Source organism: Truncatella angustata (genome assembly GCF_020726525.1).
Source record: "Truncatella angustata strain MPI-SDFR-AT-0073 chromosome Unknown BKA67scaffold_2, whole genome shotgun sequence".
Classification (NCBI taxonomy): Eukaryota; Fungi; Ascomycota; class Sordariomycetes; order Amphisphaeriales; family Sporocadaceae; genus Truncatella; species Truncatella angustata.
The window spans coordinates 4,708,603-4,727,337 of NW_025763382.1; the positions used below are offsets into that span (position 1 = coordinate 4,708,603).

The 18,735-nt window shown below is 48.0% G+C and overlaps 7 protein-coding genes across 7 annotated transcripts; 4 read left to right on the forward strand and 3 right to left on the reverse strand.

Moving 5' to 3' along the window:
* The first annotated feature begins 131 nt into the window (after positions 1-131).
* Positions 132-1,975, forward strand: BKA67DRAFT_555857 (diphthamide biosynthesis protein). Its single transcript, XM_046102118.1, has 2 exons — positions 132-563; positions 619-1,975. Exons 1-2 carry the CDS (start codon positions 383-385, stop codon positions 1,767-1,769), a joined length of 1,332 nt encoding a protein of 443 aa, XP_045961871.1. The 5' UTR covers positions 132-382; the 3' UTR covers positions 1,770-1,975.
* A 282-nt stretch (positions 1,976-2,257) lies between these two features.
* Positions 2,258-3,420, forward strand: BKA67DRAFT_555858 (uncharacterized protein). The gene is made up of 3 exons (XM_046102119.1): positions 2,258-2,371; positions 2,468-2,682; positions 2,760-3,420. Exons 2-3 carry the CDS (start codon positions 2,491-2,493, stop codon positions 3,168-3,170), a joined length of 603 nt encoding a protein of 200 aa, XP_045961872.1. The 5' UTR covers positions 2,258-2,371; positions 2,468-2,490; the 3' UTR covers positions 3,171-3,420.
* Positions 3,421-6,766: 3,346 nt separating this feature from the next.
* Positions 6,767-8,454, forward strand: BKA67DRAFT_555861 (putative FMN dependent dehydrogenase). The gene has a single exon (XM_046102120.1). It carries the CDS (start codon positions 7,020-7,022, stop codon positions 8,283-8,285), a length of 1,266 nt encoding a protein of 421 aa, XP_045961873.1. The 5' UTR covers positions 6,767-7,019; the 3' UTR covers positions 8,286-8,454.
* A 376-nt stretch (positions 8,455-8,830) lies between these two features.
* On the forward strand, positions 8,831-9,584 carry BKA67DRAFT_194086 (uncharacterized protein). Its single transcript, XM_046095372.1, has 3 exons — positions 8,831-8,862; positions 8,934-9,276; positions 9,344-9,584. The coding sequence occupies exons 2-3, from the start codon at positions 9,039-9,041 to the stop codon at positions 9,466-9,468; spliced, it is 363 nt and encodes a 120-aa protein (XP_045961874.1). The 5' UTR covers positions 8,831-8,862; positions 8,934-9,038; the 3' UTR covers positions 9,469-9,584.
* BKA67DRAFT_194090 (uncharacterized protein) lies at positions 9,513-10,781 on the reverse strand. Its single transcript, XM_046095373.1, has one exon. It carries the CDS (start codon positions 10,634-10,636, stop codon positions 9,701-9,703), a length of 936 nt encoding a protein of 311 aa, XP_045961875.1. The 5' UTR covers positions 10,637-10,781; the 3' UTR covers positions 9,513-9,700.
* Positions 10,782-10,826: 45 nt separating this feature from the next.
* Positions 10,827-12,813, reverse strand: BKA67DRAFT_643618 (transferase family protein). Its single transcript, XM_046105827.1, has one exon. The coding sequence runs from the start codon at positions 12,657-12,659 to the stop codon at positions 11,088-11,090; it is 1,572 nt and encodes a 523-aa protein (XP_045961876.1). The 5' UTR covers positions 12,660-12,813; the 3' UTR covers positions 10,827-11,087.
* A 264-nt stretch (positions 12,814-13,077) lies between these two features.
* On the reverse strand, positions 13,078-17,939 carry BKA67DRAFT_555865 (xanthine dehydrogenase). Its single transcript, XM_046102121.1, has 3 exons — positions 17,310-17,939; positions 15,051-17,249; positions 13,078-14,994 (listed from the first exon to the last, which is right to left on the reverse strand). The coding sequence occupies exons 1-3, from the start codon at positions 17,486-17,488 to the stop codon at positions 13,266-13,268; spliced, it is 4,107 nt and encodes a 1,368-aa protein (XP_045961877.1). The 5' UTR covers positions 17,489-17,939; the 3' UTR covers positions 13,078-13,265.
* Positions 17,940-18,735: the final 796 nt, after the last annotated feature.

Sequence of the window (18,735 nt, forward strand, 5' to 3'; positions counted from 1 at the left end):
GCGCAATGATAGAGGCAATGTTATTGTATTTGGCATGTCTTTAGGCACTCTCTCCACGACGAGCTATACTATAGAGCATCATCACGATGTGCATAACTCTCTTTATTGCATGTTTGTATCTTGTTTACCCAATGTGTGGATCCGGTTTTGCCTTCACACCACAATGCGAAATTTTTGCCAACCGAAACAACTATGAACTAGCTAATCGAGACCTCCAAAGTATTTGATTCCTACGAAAGTATTTCTTTAAGCGACAGCTCCATCTGGATCGGGCTCCTCTTACTCGCCTTTGTGTCGTCCTTGTCATCAAACTCACTTGCCGGAAGGAGGGGCAGCAAAATTCAAGAAGCGGGGCACCACCAACAGACGCAGCATAGTCGCGATGGAGGAAGACAGGGCACAAACAGACCTTGGCGTCGCTGCCGAAATAGAGGAGGCTCAAGCACCTACTGAGCCGGTGCAGAAGCAGCCAAAGAAGAGATTTGTCGGGCGACGAAAAGCGGGCGAGGCGGCAAACAATGGCGCAGGCGGCCCGTCAGTTGAAGATAGCGGGGCTATTCAAGGTTGGCACTCACTCATCATGGCATAGACTCTGACAGTTGTGGTAACAAGTTGCAGTCGCACAACCAAGAAGGGCTCCTAGGCTACTCAACCAAGTGCCGCCGGAAATCCTCAATGACCCAGCATTGAACGAGGCCATGAGCCTCCTTCCCGCGAACTATTCTTTTGAGATTCCCAAGACTATCCATCGCATCCGCTCGGCAGGCTCTAAGAAGGTGGCCTTGCAAATGCCCGAGGGTCTTCTCATGTTTGCGACCACCATCTCGGACATTCTGACAGAGTTTTGTCCCGGCATCGAGACGCTGATCATGGGCGATGTCACGTATGGCGCTTGCTGTATTGACGATTACACGGCGCGGGCGCTGGGATGCGACTTGCTGGTCCACTACGCCCACAGCTGTCTGATCCCCGTTGACGTGACCAAGATCAAGACGCTCTACGTTTTTGTGGATATCAGTATCGATACCTCACACTTACTCGCGACGCTGGAGCGCAACTTCGCCGCACCCAAGACGATCGCGATCGTGGGCACCATTCAGTTCAACGCCACGATCCATGGCGTGCGATCCACGCTCGAAAGAGCCGGCTTCAAAGTGCTTATTCCGCAGATCTCACCGCTGTCGAAGGGCGAGATCCTCGGATGCACATCGCCGCGCCTACCGGATACTGATCAGGTCGACTTGATCCTGTACCTCGGTGATGGGCGTTTCCACCTTGAGAGTATCATGATTCACAACCCTGCGATACCGGCCTATCGCTATGATCCCTACTCGCGGAAGTTGACCCGAGAGACGTATGGACACGAAGAGATGCAGGGCTTGAGGAGGCAGGCCATCAAGACGGCCAAAGGTGCAAAGAAGTGGGGTCTCATCCTGGGCTCGCTGGGACGCCAGGGCAATCCGCATACTATGGCCATGATCGAAAACAAACTGGCGGCGATGGGCATACCGTGGGTGAACTTGTTGCTTAGCGAGATCTTCCCTGGCAAGTTGGCACTGATGAGCGATGTGGAATGCTGGGTACAGGTTGCGTGCCCGCGGCTGAGTATCGATTGGGGTTATGCTTTCCAAAGGCCGCTACTCACGCCGTACGAGGCTCTTATCGCGCTCAATGAGAGAGAGGACTGGGGTAAGGAAGGAGTATATCCTATGGACTACTATGCTCGGGAGGGCTTGGGCAGAACGAAACCACTTGCGGTAACAAGCTGATCAGATGGTTATTGAGAATGAAAATCATACGCCACCCATGGTTGCGCCATATGATTAGTACTGTCATCTTCAATCACATACGCACTCTGCAGTGTCGCTACATAGGACTGAGACACGATATGGGCGTGGTTGTGATAAAAAATGCGCAGAACGTGTTTGTGAATCAAAGCAGAATACTTCAAACAAAGCTGTAGTGTCTCATCCGATCAGTATATTTTCAGCTCTGCAAACATAACAACCAAGATCCGTGAAAATGGTTTCATCAAACTAAACATTGGAGAAACCACAGATAAACACCACAAGAATGCGCCAAATCGATGTTGCATGCGACACACAGAGAGTGTCGAGATGAGACATGTTCAATAGCAGGGTAGCTGTCGCAATGATCGCAATGATCTTATCGTTCAATGGCCGTTTCCGGCCCGAGTAGCCGTTGCGGGGGGCTTACGCGCTGCACCTAGGCTGCAACTAATATCACAACTGTATAGATAGTGATAATCGACCGTACTACGCTCAGTTATCGTCTTAGTAAATATTCTCCATCAAAATTTGAGAATTAACTTTGAGTAATTCTTTTCTGGTTGTTTCATTCGACTTCAGCTGTAGGTACTCAACAGATATAGGAGCCATGGCTTCCTACAAGATTGAGCCAGCGCTCCTGTCCGACGCTGCAGCGCTTGCGGCTGACCTGAGCTCAGAGCCGGATGCGTTCCGTCGGTTTATGGACGGGACTGCAGATATGAGCAAGAGGGAAGAGAATATGGCTAAATGGTTTACGCAAGCCATCAAAGACCCAGCAGCCCGCGTCCTCGTAGTCCGAGACGAGAACAGCGGCTACATCATCAGCTATGCACAGTGGGAACTCCCGAAAGACAAGAATGAAGTCCCCTCTGCGCTCCCAGAAACGGAGGAGGTAAGATTGCGTTCATCGGTGGCCTTGCGGCCGCTTCGAAGCCTCCAGACGATTGGAATATATTGACACGAAAGTAGGAAAAAGCGAAAATCCGCGAAAACAGGGCGGCACGCGTACGTTCTGGTCAGAACGGACCGTTGTTGCAAGAATGGTGGTCCAATCTGGACGTGTTACAGACGACATTCGGTACTGAGCCGCTTTACTACCTCAATGCTTTGAAAACAATCCCTTCACACCGTGGTAAGGGACTTGCATCACAACTTGTGAGGCGGCTCATCGACGAAGCGGACGAGAAAGGCATGAGGGTCGGACTTTACACCAATGGAGACGGTAAGGCAAAGCTTTTGTACGAACGACTAGGCTTTGTGGAGGCCGGACGGTTCGAAATAAAACTGGGAGACTTTGGTGGAGAAGGCAGACATCTTGAGCTGTCAATGATTAGGAACCCCACGACGGAAGGAGGTAATGAGGTCAAAAATGTGAAATGAGTGGCGTTAACAACACGAGTGGCCTTGAGACAGGAACTGTGTGCGCTCTGCCCTTCAGAACGTGCACATGGAACAAAGAAAACCCTTTCATGCTTGTGACTGTCTGGGATATCCTACAAGACAGACGAGCGTTAGTAAAGGTTGAGCAAACTATAACTATGAGTCCCAAATGTATTCTCCGCTTTGGAGTTCAAAATTAATAAACCAATGATGTCGCTGGTTGCGGGAGCCTCCGGCCTTAGTTTTCGCTGTTTGGACTATTGGGTGCCGGCCTCAGCATTTGTATGGAAGTGACTGTTTCCGGTGATCGTATCAGCTTTCTTTAATTTGGTTTCCTACCTCCCCTCTTAATCCTTTGCAAGCATACATCTACTGGTCCTCTTGTTGACACTCCTGGTGATCAGTCGGCAGGCAAGAGTTCAGTCCTCGAAGCCCTCACCGAAATCCCAGTTCCCCGAAATAACAACCTCTGGATCAGATGCGCCATTGAGATTAGCCTGCATGAAAACATCATCAGAGACTCACTATCAAGGTCGCCTGAGACTATGAGAACTTTCAGATAATGAAGAGAAAATCAAGGAATTCTCCTAATCCATCATAGACATTAGCGAATTGTGTATTGTCATGGACGCAGTAGCATTCAACAAAATTGCAGGTCTTTAGTAGTCCGCGCCAGTCAATTTACATAGCTTAAGATTAAATGATTCATCCAAAACTCAAGTAAGATCAAGACTGAGAGGAGCACAGGGACCGGGCAAATACTGCACTTGGACTTCGGGGTGATGCTGAAGTAGTCTGACATGTAGTGTAGATGACCGCGCTCGAAAGGAACCAAACGTTTAGACGATCTCACTTACTTCAGAACCGGGGCGAAAGTTGAAGAACTGCATGTGCCATTGAATTCTCCATACACTTGCCATCATATAAAACTATGACATTCAAAAACAGTGGACCCACCGTCAATAGAACGGCGGTAATCTCAGGGTATTTATTCGTTGCCACAAAAACATATATTCAGGATTCACAACGTCAGGGTCCTCGGAAATTCGCAAGACGCGAGATCGACCATCGGTGTGCTCTGGCAACATACGGACTCTATGGTCTGTGACAAATTCAGCCACAGTGAAAGGGATTGCGCTATGGCATGTCATGAAAAGGGAGGCATCCCTCATGGCAAAGAACTTCGCTGACCTGTTCTTAGCAAGTATTCATCGTCTTTGGTACGCTGGGTAATCCAGACGTCGAGTCGGGTAGATCTGACTCCCTCTCTGCCACGCGTCCAGTATGTTAATCGTGATTCTGAGGAAGTTGATTTGTGATACTCTTTCAATACTAAGCCATCGATATGGTCAAAATCGAAATGTTCTAATTTTCTTTTCCACCTTCCCTATTCTTTTCCGTTAAAAGGAAAATGAGTGTTTAGTGTAAGATTTCCTTGCGATAAGAAAGTAGTGTTTAGAAGAAAATTAGGGCTCTGATAAGGCAATAGAATTGTTTAGGCAACAGCCCGGTTCGCATCAATTATCGGGTAAAATCAAAGGAACCGGCTCGTGTTCGCATTATCTGTTGAGCAGAGAAGTGAAGTGATTGTATTAAAGCGATCGCGTCACTGGATGTGCCTTGGGTAAACAATAGTAGAGAACATACACCGTGCTGGCATAGAAACTGCACCCACTAGCTGTCTCATTATCTATATAGGACCGATGAGACTCGTTAAACCCAAGTCACAGCTATCGTGAGTCTCAGTTTCTAAATAAGTGGTCCTGCCATAACATCGCTGTTATTGCGCCAAGGCCGTGTTGAGCATGCAAGCTGAACTTGCCATCCACGGTTAGCCAGTGTGTCAACACGTTTTGAAAGATAGATAATTGTATATTAGAGTACTAGGTTATTATTCTAAACCTCATATATAGCGTTTTAGAAGATCTTCCGTTTTATCAAATCATGGCGTAAAGTCTAAGCAGAAGGTTCAGTTATCTTGCAAAGTAAAATCAGCAAAAGTTCTTACCATTATAAAAATAAATATAACGATTAAAATATTATTGAAATAATACCAAGCAAATCTTAGGAAGAATTAAGATACAAACTTCAGAATTCAAGGAATATATTATGTAATAGTAAAGTATTTAGCTTTCGGTTTTCCGAATTTCATCGCCCAGGACTACCAGAACCTGCCAATACATCCCAGGCCATGCCGAGTTCTCTGTCATTTTTTATGAGGACGTGATTGTAATATCACAATCACCAAAATGAGACGAAGGAGGGTCCAGAGACTATAAGAGCCAAGAATTTCAGGAAAGCTACGCATCATGGTACCTTCTAGATGGGGTTCAGCCGAGTACAGTCATCAGCGGAACAAGCCTTCAGAGTATAAATTGTGGTGAGATATAGGGACTTATCTTATGGTATGAGTCAGAGGAAGAACCAGCAATATATGACACGGCTGCGGCTATAGCTAGGAGGATGCTTTAATGACTTTGGTATTCAAGTTCCATTCATTTCAGGCTGTTTAGTGCATTGCTGACTGTACTGTGGCAGTTAAAAGTATCCTGACTATGTGTAAGGGTGTAAGACAATTAAAAATAACATGGTGCGCATGAATGTGACTGTCATTGTGGATGAATCAACTCAACTTGGTAGGAGACCGCCCAGGGGGCCTTGATGAATAAGGTGATTTACTTGGAGGTCAGACAAAAAAACGCGTGATTTGGCCAAATACCAATGGTTTGTGACTAAAACATTACCAGCCTTTGATGACTCTTTTGTGACATAAACGAGCCATCGCTCTACAGTGGGACTTGGCTGATGCCACTGCAATATCGTATTGAGATTTCAAGGCTCTTGAGATTGCCAATGGCGTATGAAGACATAAAACTGGTGCTACTCCTGGACAGAATTTCCCTGAGTCATCCTGTGCATTGCAAGCAGACGCTGCTTTGAAATTGTTTGCTTCTTATAAGTCGGCATCACCTTTGTGTTACTGGGCTAACTTATAGGAAAATAACTTGAATGTGGAGCTGTAAATGAAATCATAGACAGCGGCATGGGTGACAGCGTATTATTTCTGACCCGTGAACGATTTTTTTGTTGATTCACCACTTATACAAAATCCGATGAGGCGTTGTCAAGAAACAGATCAAGGGCAGCTGCTTGTGCGGCCAGAGATATTCATTTCCAAACTCACAAGTCTGTGACTGTTCGGCATCACGACTGATCACATAATTGGCGCGAAAGGTAGAATGGAAGAAGTTGGCCATCTCTCTGACAGCGCTTGTTGCATAGTCAGGCAATGTTGGCTCTCAGATCAAGCCCCTCTCATGACTGCGCTCACATGCACGGGTGCAGCAGGCTATTCGCTCCTTGATGCCCTGACAGCTTTGCATAACGAAGGTCGTAGGCGCCGGGGCCTTTATCATGGTTCATTATAGGAAGTGACGTTATGAATTTAAGCGCCCAAATGCATGTATTGCCGTTCATTGTTCATAACTTAGAATTGAAGCTTGCGCACAGTAGCGTTATAGTGCTTAACGGCCCGAATGGCTCTATCGCTGACCGAGCGTTCTATGACGTCGTTTACATTAGCTAAAAGAGCGGACCATAGCCAAGTTTGCAAGCAAGAAATATGAAAACGGGTATCGGCAGTGATGCAAGCAAATCGACAAGTCGGAGGGTCCGGAACTGACTTTTTGACGTGATGAATGGGAACCAGCCTGTTAAGGATGACGTCTTGGCAACTTTCTATCCACAACTGATTGAGTATAAGTCCAATTACAGATTTTGTTCCTCAGCAAATGACGACTTCTAATACCAGAATTATCAACTCCATACCCTTTCTTACAGAAAACCATAATGACAAACAATCACCAGCATCACGTGGGTTCTCGCCCGGACATGACAAAGAATGTAGACCCGAACCCTATCGAATATGAGAACTCGGTCTACCAGAAAGGCTTAAAGTACGAGCGTCCGCCTTTCACCTTTAAGGCTTTGGATTGGGAGTCTCTCGCGGAACAACGCATGTCAGCCGAGAGTAAAGGATACGTCGTTGGATCAGCAGGAACCGGCGAGACAGCGCGCAAGAATCGAGCCGCCTTCGGCAGGTGGTCCATCGTGCCGCGGCGACTAGTCAAAACCGACGGATTCCCTGATCTCTCTGTAAAAGTTCTTGGAAAGAAGTTACCATTTCCGATCGCATGTGCGCCGGTGGGTGTGCAACGAATCTTCAATCCAGAGGGCGAAGTGGCGGCGGCAGCAGCCGCCGCCAAGCAGTCTGTCCCATTCATCATGAGCACGGCGAGCAGCACCAGTATCGAGGATGTCGCAAAGGCAAATGGTGATGGTGAACGGTGGTATCAGTTGTACTGGCCACCGAACGAGCGCAACGATATTACCAAGTCTATTCTAAATCGGGCTCAGAACGCCGGCTTTTCGGCACTCTTTGTGACCTTGGATACGTACATTCTTGGTTGGAGACCGAGTGACATGGACAATGGGTACAACCCTTTCTTAAGGTCTGACCAGATTGGTGTTGCGATTGGTCTCACTGACCCTGTTTTCCGGTCCCACTTCAAGGAAAAGCATGGTTGTGAGATCGAGGAAGACATGGGTGCCGCGGTAGCCGAATGGACGAGGACTGTATTCCCAACCATGAGTCACTCTTGGGAAGACATCAAGTTCTTGCAGGAGCATTGGAAAGGGCCGATTATCTTGAAGGGCATACAGTCCGTAGAAGATGCCCAGCGGGCTGTAGAAGCTGGTGTCCAAGGCATTGTTGTGAGCAATCATGGTGGCAGACAGACCGACGGCGGAAATAGTTCGCTTGGAGTTCTTCCTCGAATTGTTGATGCAGTCGGAGACAAGTTGGACATTTTTTTCGACTCCGGCATCCGCTGCGGCGCCGATATTGCGAAGGCACTCGCCCTTGGCGCCAAGATGTGTCTCATTGGTCGGCCTTACATCTATGGTCTCGTCCTCGGCGGTGAGGAGGGGACTTCGCACGTTCTGAAGTCATTACTGGGCGACCTTGAGCTTACTTTGCATTTAGCGGGTATTGCTTCTTCTTCGCAGGAGCATTTGAACCGTTCTGTACTTGTAAAGGAGGACGATTTGTTTTAGTAATGTAGCGCAATAGAATTACAAGCCTAATACTCGCAAATAGTACAAGAAAATAAAGGCATTTACTGATATCAACGATGAGAGACCTCCGAATGTTTATCATTATTTGTTTCGGAGCAGATCGAGCAGTACTTGTGGCAGACGCTCACATACATGTGACAAAAGAGCCTGCGTAGCGAGTCTTGTGGAAAGCCATGACCACAATCAAGATTCAACCCTGGTGTCACTGTTACGGTCAAGATCAAGCATATTGTACCAGCTTAGATAGATCAAAGTAATACAATTATCCTAATCAGCCAAGGCTTTGGAACACATTGCAACGGCACAAAGGAGGCATCTAACGCCATAATTGCAGCGTGTACAAGACCGACCGTAGTGTAGCGTTGTCTCGGCACAATATCGACAGCAAAAGGCCTCGTGCCCCAATTACAACTCATATGATGGCTTGGGGTTTGTGTAGCACAAATAGCATCGTTCTAACTTGACCTATTCCATCATCGAAACTTACCATTTCCGGGTTAATCACATAAAACAACTACGTTAATGAAACCCAAGATTTGAAACCATCAGCCAGAAGGTAAGGCGCTATGAATGCGTATATAATGAAGCAACGAAACCTTACTGTTTGAGTTAACAGAGAAAGGACAGAAATAAAGCATCATCACATACTTATGTAATATCAGTCGACCATTATTTTACTTTACGAACACTATCACCTCTGGTGCTGCACCGTGCTATCACCGATCAACTGACATGCAGCTCATCAATACTTTCTTGACATTCATCCCTTACGCTTTCGCACAAAATCTTCGCCTGCCCATAATTAAAACTGCTCCCGCGGGAGCGACTATTTGTCCTAAGTACTCCCGCCAACACAGGGGCGAAACTGGTACATGTTATCCGACGAGATTCTTAGGTATCAATGGCAACGAGACGTCATATACGCGTATCAAGTTTGATTTCCCCCCACCCCCGGGGATTCTCTGCGCAGGTGAGGCTTCAGTTACTTGGGGAGGGGGGAAGACATGGACAAGGTAGCGCTAACGATTTCATGCTAGTGTTCGCCTGGTTTGAAAATAATTGCACCAGAGCAACCAACCTCACCATCACAGAGACCACATGCGCGGATGTGAGCCAAATCAGGTCCTACAGCGTGGAATGTCCCGAACCTTTGTTGGCATAAAGTTGCGCAGAAGAAACGAGTAGCTCGAAGTGTCCTTCACAGCCAGGATACTATTAGCTCGGTACCGCAGGGGGAGGGGGAATCCTTTGCGAGTGCCTCTTCCTATTATGCTCCAGATACATTGTGCCAAGCTGACGGTTTGATTGAACCCATGCTTTTGGAATAAATTAAGGAGGAATATTCTGGATTGGCCTTTTTCACGCTATAAACGCGAAAACGTCAAGTAATATATTCATCCTTTCACCATGGCATTTATAGTCTCCTCCAAAGAGATCAGCTCCTTCCCTTTTGACCGTAACAGTTCTGACAGTGTTGGATCGTTAACCCAACATTCTCCATCATCGAGGGCGTCATAAGTACTTGACCACCACTTCACTGCTGGTGGATCCATATGTCTTACATCGATGTAGAAGTCCTCGTAGCCAGAGCGGCTTACAATGCACACGCTCACATCTTTGCCTCTAGCTTTTGCCACCAAGCCAGCAACTTCTCTCATTGACTTGGCCGTTTCCTCAGGGCTAGCCAAGTAGAATGTCTTTCCAGCATATTCCTCGCTCGGGGCGGCGAGTATTAAGGCATTGCCCAGGCCCAGATCTTCGATGGCTGTCCAATTAATTTTGCCGTCGCCGCCCAGCTCAACGACACCACGGAAATCCGCCTTTGGTTCATAGTATCCGAGATATAATGGCCAGCTTTCGTTGTACAGACCCTCTCGGATGACCGTCACCTTGACATCGTTCAACGATGCCAAGTACGCCTCAGTCCTTGTGTGTGCTTGCATCACCCCAGCCTTGCTTGGGCTATCAAACGCGAGTGAGGAATAGTATATATGCTGCACACCTGCTTTACGTGCTGCATCGATAGCAGTCTTATGGTGTTTCTCACGGCCCTGACCCTCCGGGGCGTCATTGTAATCCATCTCAACGCGCGGAGTTGACACAAGAAAGAATTTGGCGCATCCCTTCAGCGCTGCCTCGAGAGTTGAGCCGTCATCGAACGTTCCATGTCTAACCTCGACTCCTCTGGAAGACAGGGAGTTCCAGGTATCAGATCCTTGTTGCGATGATGTTATAGCGACAATTGACGACGGCTCAGTGAGCTTGTTTGAAAGAAGGGCAGACAGTGTTGCTCCACCCAATTTGCCGGATGCTCCAATGATAGCAAGCATTGTTCGGAGGTTGAAAATGAATCTCTTACTAGACTTTGGAGAAATGACAAATGTTGCTTTTCAATCGAATTGTCTGATGGAAGAATAAACGACTTGATATTATAGGCATTTTGTCTAGTGTTCTCTTCAACGTCCAGTCGACGTCATGTAGTGCTTGCTAATCTGTAGCGGGGACAAAGCCTAGGTTAACGCCGAAACTTCAATTTGTAATGTACTTCTAAATTAACATGTTGGTCTATATACAGAGCAAAACTGCCGTATCAGGCAATGTCCCGGTAGGGTTGACTACTCATTGAATGAGACATCCCCGATTCATATAAGCTCTTTCAATGCTTCCTCGCTGAGATCAAATAGAGAATTATCGAACCCCGAAAGCATCATTGCACAATACAGTTTCCAAGTCTATCTCAGCCACACGGTAGATGGTGCTAAATCTAGCTTTTCTACTGCGTCAGTCATTTGTAATTTCCAGCGCTTCCTTCAAATGCCCCATTGCCTCAGCGTCGAGGTAAAGTGCAACATCCACACCACCATCTTGTGTAATCGGGTCTAAGACCACCACCGTGCCATCAATCTTTTCCATGACCGAATGGACATATGCTGGTCTGTGGCCAGTTCCATCAAAGTCTACATCGTAAACCCTCAGCCTTTGCCAGGACGTGGCAATAATGTGCAGAGTACCCACAAAGCAAAGCCAGAGACGTTGCGGCGAGGTCTCATAAGCCGCATCGTGTAAAATAGCCGCTACCTTGTCCGGTGTAAAGCGCATCAAAGTTTCACGTAACTTCAAGGCCAACTCTCCAAGGCTAGCACAACGAACAGCAGATGCCAGGCCTTTGATATGGGTCACTAGAAGAGGCGAGCCAAGAAAGGTTTCTGGTAAAGGCGGCGAGACGCGTCTACGGACATCGATTGACGTGTTCAGAAACACCTCGTCGTCGTCAGATTGTGCATACGCTCTTGCACGGGTGACTAGGCGGAAAATGTAGGCCATGAGTGCATCGGTGCGTGAGATGATGGCACCCTCAGGCGCGCTCTCCCGAGCCTCTCGCTGAAGCTTGGTCAACTCGTGTCCAGTGAAATGAAGTAGGCCGTATTCTACTGGTCTTGCCAAGTCCCAAGTTTTCCAAGGAGCGATCGTCGACGGCGAGACTTTCGTCTTTGCCAGCACCTGTGCCGGTGGTATGCTATTCTCAGTTGTATTGACGAGCCGGGGCGAGTATCCTGGCTCTTCTGTATCCCACCAGCTGAAGCGGTTTAGCGGCATCATACGAGCTGTATCGGCAAGCTCATGATGCACCACTTCACCATCGATGTCGCCCGCCGCTCGAGAGTCAAGCTGTGGTGGGTCGAAGACTGGCTCATCAAACACCGAGGAACTTGGCTGGCCGCTGAAGAGTTTGCGCGAGTTTGCTGCCCACTGATGCACAAACACCATCATGGATGACGCATCTGCCAATTGATGCGCCAGCTTGACCCCAACGCCATAGCGTCCACACGGAAACAGATTGATCTGTACCATCAAGCCTGGCATGCCCTCAAAGTCTTTCAAATTGGAGAGCGGGGTCCTGCTCTTCGAAATTAACTCCTTTTGCGGAAATGCATCGCCAGACCAGATGGTGCAAGACGAAAGGTACTCGCCATGTGGTATGTGAGAAATGATACTATTTTCATGCCGCACCACATGCCACTCAACGCCGGGATCTGCATCGCTGCCGTAAGTGATCATGGACCGATTGAAGCGCTCCGTGTGGTGGCCGCCTGGCCGAAACGGCGCCCAATGAACCTGGCCCGCCCATTGCGGGAAATTATTCAGCGTCGTTACGAAGGTGGTCTTGAGCTTGTTGATAAATTCATCGTTAACTTGATAGCCCGATGGCGGGTCGTAGAGCCATATTGCGCTCGTATCTGCAAACCTAGCACAGGTGGCATCGAGTATTGATAGTGGAATTGACTTGGCTTTTGTGAGTCGCGGCGAGGGAAATAGCCGAATTGGTATATTATTGTGGTTCTCAAATGCCATTGTTTGGCTAAGCTCTCAACAAAACTGGCTTGTAGATTCCAGGTAATGTATCTGAGCGGAAACTTTTGTCTCCCAAACTGTACCGAACCAGAACTCTTATAATTCTTTTCAAATCCTCTGGGAAAGTGTGTGTCAGATACAATGGATGCGTGGTTATACAAGGCAATGATCCAATATGATTCATCGTTAGCTCGACGCACGGCGAACAGAAATGGAAGCTGCGCCGTATTACCCACTTACGCTAAGTGCAAGTCGCTAACAATCGTCTTTCGCAGCATAGTTGGAATAAAGGAATTCTTGAATAATGAGAGCACTTGCATTTATTTGGATTTTGACTGATCCAATGCGATATTCAGTCAAAGTTCTAATGTGTTTCATTTATGAGAGTCTATCAAGAACTTCTAGAAGGTGAAGTGGCTGATGGCAATGAGTTAGACGATTATAATGCATAAAACGGTCTGTGACCATGTCAACTTTACAGCCTTGGAGATCGGAAATAAATGCACATACTTGAGTTCAGGTTCTTGTATAGATACAGTGATTCGATCTGGAACGCTGCTATGCTTCTGAATCAACAGCTTGTTTTGTCATTTCATCTCTCATCTCTCAAATTGCAATAAAGAAGTTCCTTTCTCCCTCCTTCGGCTGTACTCTTGCCCTCTCCATGATCGGGTCAACGCAAGACAATCTGATTCTCTCGGGCGTCGCCGGACTCTCTAGCTTCAACAATCCATCGTCTTTACCACCCTCCTCGTGCAACTTCGCCTTCACACCATAATCCGCACGTGCAGCCTTGAGTGCATCACGGATAGCGAAGAAGACAGCGCTACCCATGAACAACGGCGGTTCTCCAACACCACGACTGCGCTGAATTGTCCTTAGGTTTTCCCATGTAACGTCCTTGAGGAGACGGACGTTGAACTCTTGAGGGATATCACGGAAGCCGGGGATTTTGTAGGCGCCCGGTCCTTTTGTGAACAAGTTACCTGCCATAGGCCCGTTGCGAAGCCATAAGCTTTCTTCCATTGTAAAGAGTCCCATGCCTTGCACAAAAGCACCTTCAATTTGACCGTAATCAATAGAGGGGTTAATAGAACGACCAACGTCCATTTTGATGTCTGCCCGAAGACATGTCCATGTTCCGGTCAAGCAGTCAATCTCAACCTCAGCAGCCGTTACACCCTGCGTGAAGTAAAAGAACATCTTTCCCTTGTTCTCGCCCCAGGTGTAGCCGATCTCAGGTGTTTTGTAGAAACCATTAGCGCTTAGGTTGACACGGTCGAAGTAGGCGGCATGAGCCAGTTCCTTCATAGTTGCTTTGGGCCCTAACTTCTCACGGTAAGGTGCAAGACGAGCGTTGATCTGCTCGCATGCATTCCAGATGGCGTAGCCATTGAGATCAGACGAGGCAGATGCAGCAGTGGCAGAGGTGTTTGCAACAGTGTTTGTGGATGTATCAGAGATGTGAACATCCTCCAGTGAAACCTGAAGCGCTTCAGCGGCAAGCATCTGCATCTTTGTATGAAGACCTTGACCCATCTCAGTACCACCGTGAGCTACAAGCACAGAGCCATCATGATAGATGTGTACCAAGGCACCGGCTTGGTTGAACCACAAGGCAGTGAAAGAAATACCAAACTTGGTAGGGATGAGAGCCAACCCTCGCTTACGCCACTTATGAGAGGCGTTAAACTCGGTCACAGCCTTACGCTTGTTGGCGTAATCCGACTCTTCCTGTACTTGCTGATACATGAGGGGCACGTGCCAGTCCTGTATAGGCTGATTGAAGTGTGTCTCTTCGTCTGCCTTGTAAAAGTTGATTTTGCGGAAGTCTTCAACGGCCATGCCTAATCTATCCGCGACTTCGGACATGTAGGACTCACAAATGAACATGCCCTGAGGACCACCAAATCCACGGAAAGCCGTATTTGACATTGTGTTGGTTTTGCAAAGACGACCTCGAACGTGGACGTTGGGAATCTTGTAGCAACCATCAATATGAGTCATGGCTCGCTCACAGACAGCAGCACTCAGATCGAAAGACCAGCCGGCGTTGTTGAACACGTCAACATCCAGAGCTTGGAGCTTTCCATCCTTGTTAACACCAACCTTCCATTTGCCCATGAAGGGATGGCGTTGGCCGGACATAACCATGTCTTCGTCTCTGTTCAACATACACCTCACTGGTCGACCAGTCTTCTGAGCAGCCAATGCTATGATAGTGCTTAGTAAGACACACCGCGTCTCCTTGCCACCAAACCCGCCTCCAAGTCGCTTTACGCGAGCGACCACTTTGTTCGCCGGGATTTCAAGTATCTTTGATGCGAAAACTTGACTTTAGTCTGAGTTAGCGATAGGAGACCATAATTGTTGAATGTAAGAAGTAATTACCTTTCCGTAGGATTTTGACTACTAGTCCAGATCTCGAATTCGCCTTCGGGATGCGGAATAGCCAAACAAGCGTTCGTTTCCAAGTAGAAATGTTCTTGTCCACCCATGCGACTCACACCAGTGAACGTGTAGTCGCAATTTTTGAAAGCCTCTTCCGTATCACCTTTCTTGATGTAACGAAAGTATTTATGGAAGCTTTCCTGTTCTATAGCTTCTTCCATCGTAAAGATTGCCGGAAGGGTCTCATACTCGATCTTAACGGCTCTAACACCTTCAGCTGCTTTGGCCTGTGACGTAGCCAACACGATTGCGATTGGCTGACCAGCGGTAAAAACCTCGTCTTCAGCAAAGAACACATCATCAAAATTTGGTGCACCCCATTTGTTGTCCTCGGGGTGATGCAAATCATCTTTGTCTACAACATCGACAACGCCGGGAATGTCCAGAGCAGCCGAGTAGTCGCGCGAAATAATCCTTGCGTGAGGCCGCGTCGAGAATACAATGGCTGCACAAAGTTCATTCTTCAGTTGCGGGATGTCGTCGGTGTACTGCGCTTCGCCGGTAACCTGTTTCATTGCTGCGACATGATTCTTCGGCTTGCCAATGGTATCTTTGGCGTATTCCGCTGTGGCTTCTCGGTCTTCGAAGCCCCTGGAAAGCTCGCGCTCCAATTCCTCAACAGCTTCACTGTCGCCGTGCGAACTCTCAACTTTCAGCTCGCCGAGTACCTCCTGATAAAACCTGTAGAAGAAGCTGAAGGCTAACGACCGTCGGTACGAGGCCATACCTCCTGGTACACTGAATTCCAGGCTAAAGTCTTGCTCAAGAGCGTTCATAGCGCCCTCGAGAGTGTCTGGATGAGCGAACATCTTACCAATAAGATACTCATTGGTTTTCTTGGCCGCTATCGTGAAAGGTGCCATACCTCCGTAAACTAGGTTAGAGGCCTCGACTGTGCCTTTTTCGTCTACCCGGACATGCAGAGCAGACGTGACAATGGCAATATCGTCATCTTTCCTTTTGGCTTGCTTGTAAGCACGGTAGAAGTCGCCTTTCTCTTTAGTAACCGGAATGCGAATTGATGCGATGATCGCGTCGGGCTCAAGTGCTGTTCTTCGATAACCCTTGAAAAAGCCTGACATGGGTATCTCTGTTGTTTTGCTCTGTGACTTGGCAATTAATACAGAGTTTGCTGCCATGAAGCATGGGTTCAGATCGGAGATAGGGGAGGCCGTCGCAAGGTTACCGGCGGGTGTGCCAACGTTCCTGATTTGCCTTCCAGCAAAGTATTTTAACTGCTTGTAAATAGCCTCAAATACCTGACCACGGCTAGGCCCATAATGCTTGATGGCCTCCTGGCAAATATTCTCCAAATCTGTAAGGATAACGTTTCCGCCAATCTCGAGATGGTCTTCCTCGAAGCTGTATTGCCGAAGCTCAGGAATGTCGCCAACAAAGACCGAAACTGGATATTTAACGGCCTTGAATTTGATCTCGATCTGCGTTTCAGTGCTTCCGCCGATGATTTTGGCGTCGGGATAGACGTTCTTAATCTCCAGCAATTGCGATAAGGTCACTGGTCGGTACCACCGCTTCCGCTTATTGCCGAAAGCGAGTGGTTTGAACTCATGCTTCTTTAGAGTGGGCGGAAAGATAAGCTCAGTGTCTGGGTTATACTCGATGAAGCCAGGTGGCGTGAAGCGTTTGATAGGTTGTCCATCATCAAGGCTCTTGCTCTTGCAGCAACCGCCAGGCCCACTTGTGCCGTTGCCGTTTTCCATACAACAGCCGGTGCCGCCATTTGAAGTGCTTTTACCACACATTCTATCGACGCTGAAGGTCTGAGCAGCGTCTAAGATAGGTCTGTATCCGGTACACCGGCACAAGTTTCCATCAAAGGCCTCCTCAATATCATGATCATTGGGAGCATCGTTATTCCTTAGCAGAGCATACAAGCTCATGACAATACCCGGGGTACAAAAGCCACACTGGCTTCCGTTGCTTTTGGCTATGCGCTCTTGGGTAGGGTGAGGCTTCTTTACGTTGCCGATACCTTCGATCGTTATGACATGTTTTCCGTCCAGACTGGCGAGCGGGGCGAGGCAGGCATTGACGCTGGCATGGTATATCTTCTTCGTTGTGGGGTTGTATTGGCTTATCACGACTGTACACGCGCCACAACCACCCTCTGCACAACCACTTAGGCTGGAGTTAGCGATGCGTTTCGTCGAATATTTCACGTTTTGCGATCGGCCTTACAGCTTGGTCCCGGTCAACCCAATTCCCCGAAGGTATTCTAACAAAGTGACCTCCGGATCGATCTCGTCAAGCACGACGCGTGTACCATTGAGGAAGAATCTGATGGTATCGTCGAACGTTGTCTTGAGAGAGGGCGCAGGTGCAGACTCTCTTTCTGGCGAGATTGCTATGGGCGTCATCTTGTGCTGTTATCTCCGGTCGTCTTTCTGATACAGGCAGGCACTAGGACATCCCGATCTGTTGTCACTCAGAGCGATCTCAAATCGAGGTAAGGTACGTTAGAAAGGAAGGGAAGAAATCAAAGACCAAGGAGACACAATATTTTACGATGAGGGAAGATGCTGTGTCCGATCGCAAAGTTGTAATAACAGATACTTCTCGGATTACACACGGCATTGAACCTCATATCGGTGGGGTGGCAAGGAAGGGGAGCGTAAAGCTTCCGAGCCTGCGAGCTTCAAGCTTCAAATCGCCGGGTCCCGCCTCTGGAGATACCAACGCGCACGGATTTTGTCTCGGGGCTGTCTTAGCGAGCTACCAACCCTGAAGCAGCCAAGTAAGGTTTGCAGACAGCAAATCAGAGGCTAGAGATATGTATTAGGATCCCAGAATCCGATAGAGAAAGGTCGTTCTTGATTGCCAGCTCCTAGCCGATGAAGAACCCTTGGCTGTCAGCGGTCAATGGCGGGGTTGTTGGCCCCCACCAAAGGGTCTTATGTCGGCCGGCTCCGTTGAGAAACTCATCCTCAGTTAATTACTCGCCGCCGGTTTACCCTTGAGTCCTCATTGGAACGCGACTCTCATAACTTGATCGATATATATTTGGAAGGCTTTAAAAACCGAAGTACGTCTCAGAGTCTGGAGAAGTGCTAGGAAAAGCGGTGGCGATATTTGATTTAATACAACGTTATATCAGTCTCCCGCCCTAGAAAACAAAAATCCTACCCCGACCCATAACCGCGAGCCAGTAAAAGATATTCCAAAAAAGGTTGTACTGTAATTAGTGATTGGTTGCGCCAGCCCAACAACATCTAGTCTAGGCCCCAGGCCCAAAATCCAGACATGTGTGCTGATGCACACTTAAAGCCTGCCTACATTAGTATATTCGGTTCAACGCACGATACAACGCGCCCACCAAACAGAAATCAAGCATCCCGCCCATGCACCAGATATGATGCACGTCGTAAGCACATATTGGGGAGATGAGGCTAAATCTTTCATTCGATCTGGCTGTCCACCGTGCATGATGGGGAATGTCAGTTCGACTTGTTTTGGAGTAGCCTTGTACTACCGTCTCTCAATCTGCCAGAAACTACTCTTCAACCCCCCCAACAACAAGAGATATTTGTACCCGTTGGCTGTCTTTGGGTAAATCTGCGAGAAAAAGGAGATCACAATCGACAGTTAGCGCTTCTACATTTTCGGG

Bases quoted from the DNA above. Each gene is read 5' to 3' on its own strand.
- BKA67DRAFT_194086 (XM_046095372.1), top strand. From the start codon at position 9,039: ATGCAGCTCATCAATACTTTCTTGACATTCATCCCTTACGCTTTCGCA. The intron at 9,277-9,343 runs GTGAGGCTTCAG...ATTTCATGCTAG, and splicing joins CCCGGGGATTCTCTGCGCAG to TGTTCGCCTGGTTTGAAAAT.
- BKA67DRAFT_555858 (XM_046102119.1), top strand. From the start codon at position 2,491: ATGGACGGGACTGCAGATATGAGCAAGAGGGAAGAGAATATGGCTAAA. The intron at 2,683-2,759 runs GTAAGATTGCGT...ACACGAAAGTAG, and splicing joins CGCTCCCAGAAACGGAGGAG to GAAAAAGCGAAAATCCGCGA.
- BKA67DRAFT_555865 (XM_046102121.1), bottom strand. From the start codon at position 17,488: ATGACGCCCATAGCAATCTCGCCAGAAAGAGAGTCTGCACCTGCGCCC. The intron at 17,250-17,309 runs GTAAGGCCGATC...CTCCAGCCTAAG, and splicing joins GGGTTGACCGGGACCAAGCT to TGGTTGTGCAGAGGGTGGTT. The intron at 14,995-15,050 runs GTAATTACTTCT...CTCAGACTAAAG, and splicing joins AGTCAAAATCCTACGGAAAG to TCAAGTTTTCGCATCAAAGA.
- BKA67DRAFT_194090 (XM_046095373.1), bottom strand. From the start codon at position 10,636: ATGCTTGCTATCATTGGAGCATCCGGCAAATTGGGTGGAGCAACACTG.
- BKA67DRAFT_555861 (XM_046102120.1), top strand. From the start codon at position 7,020: ATGACAAACAATCACCAGCATCACGTGGGTTCTCGCCCGGACATGACA.
- BKA67DRAFT_555857 (XM_046102118.1), top strand. From the start codon at position 383: ATGGAGGAAGACAGGGCACAAACAGACCTTGGCGTCGCTGCCGAAATA. The intron at 564-618 runs GTTGGCACTCAC...AACAAGTTGCAG, and splicing joins AGATAGCGGGGCTATTCAAG to TCGCACAACCAAGAAGGGCT.
- BKA67DRAFT_643618 (XM_046105827.1), bottom strand. From the start codon at position 12,659: ATGGCATTTGAGAACCACAATAATATACCAATTCGGCTATTTCCCTCG.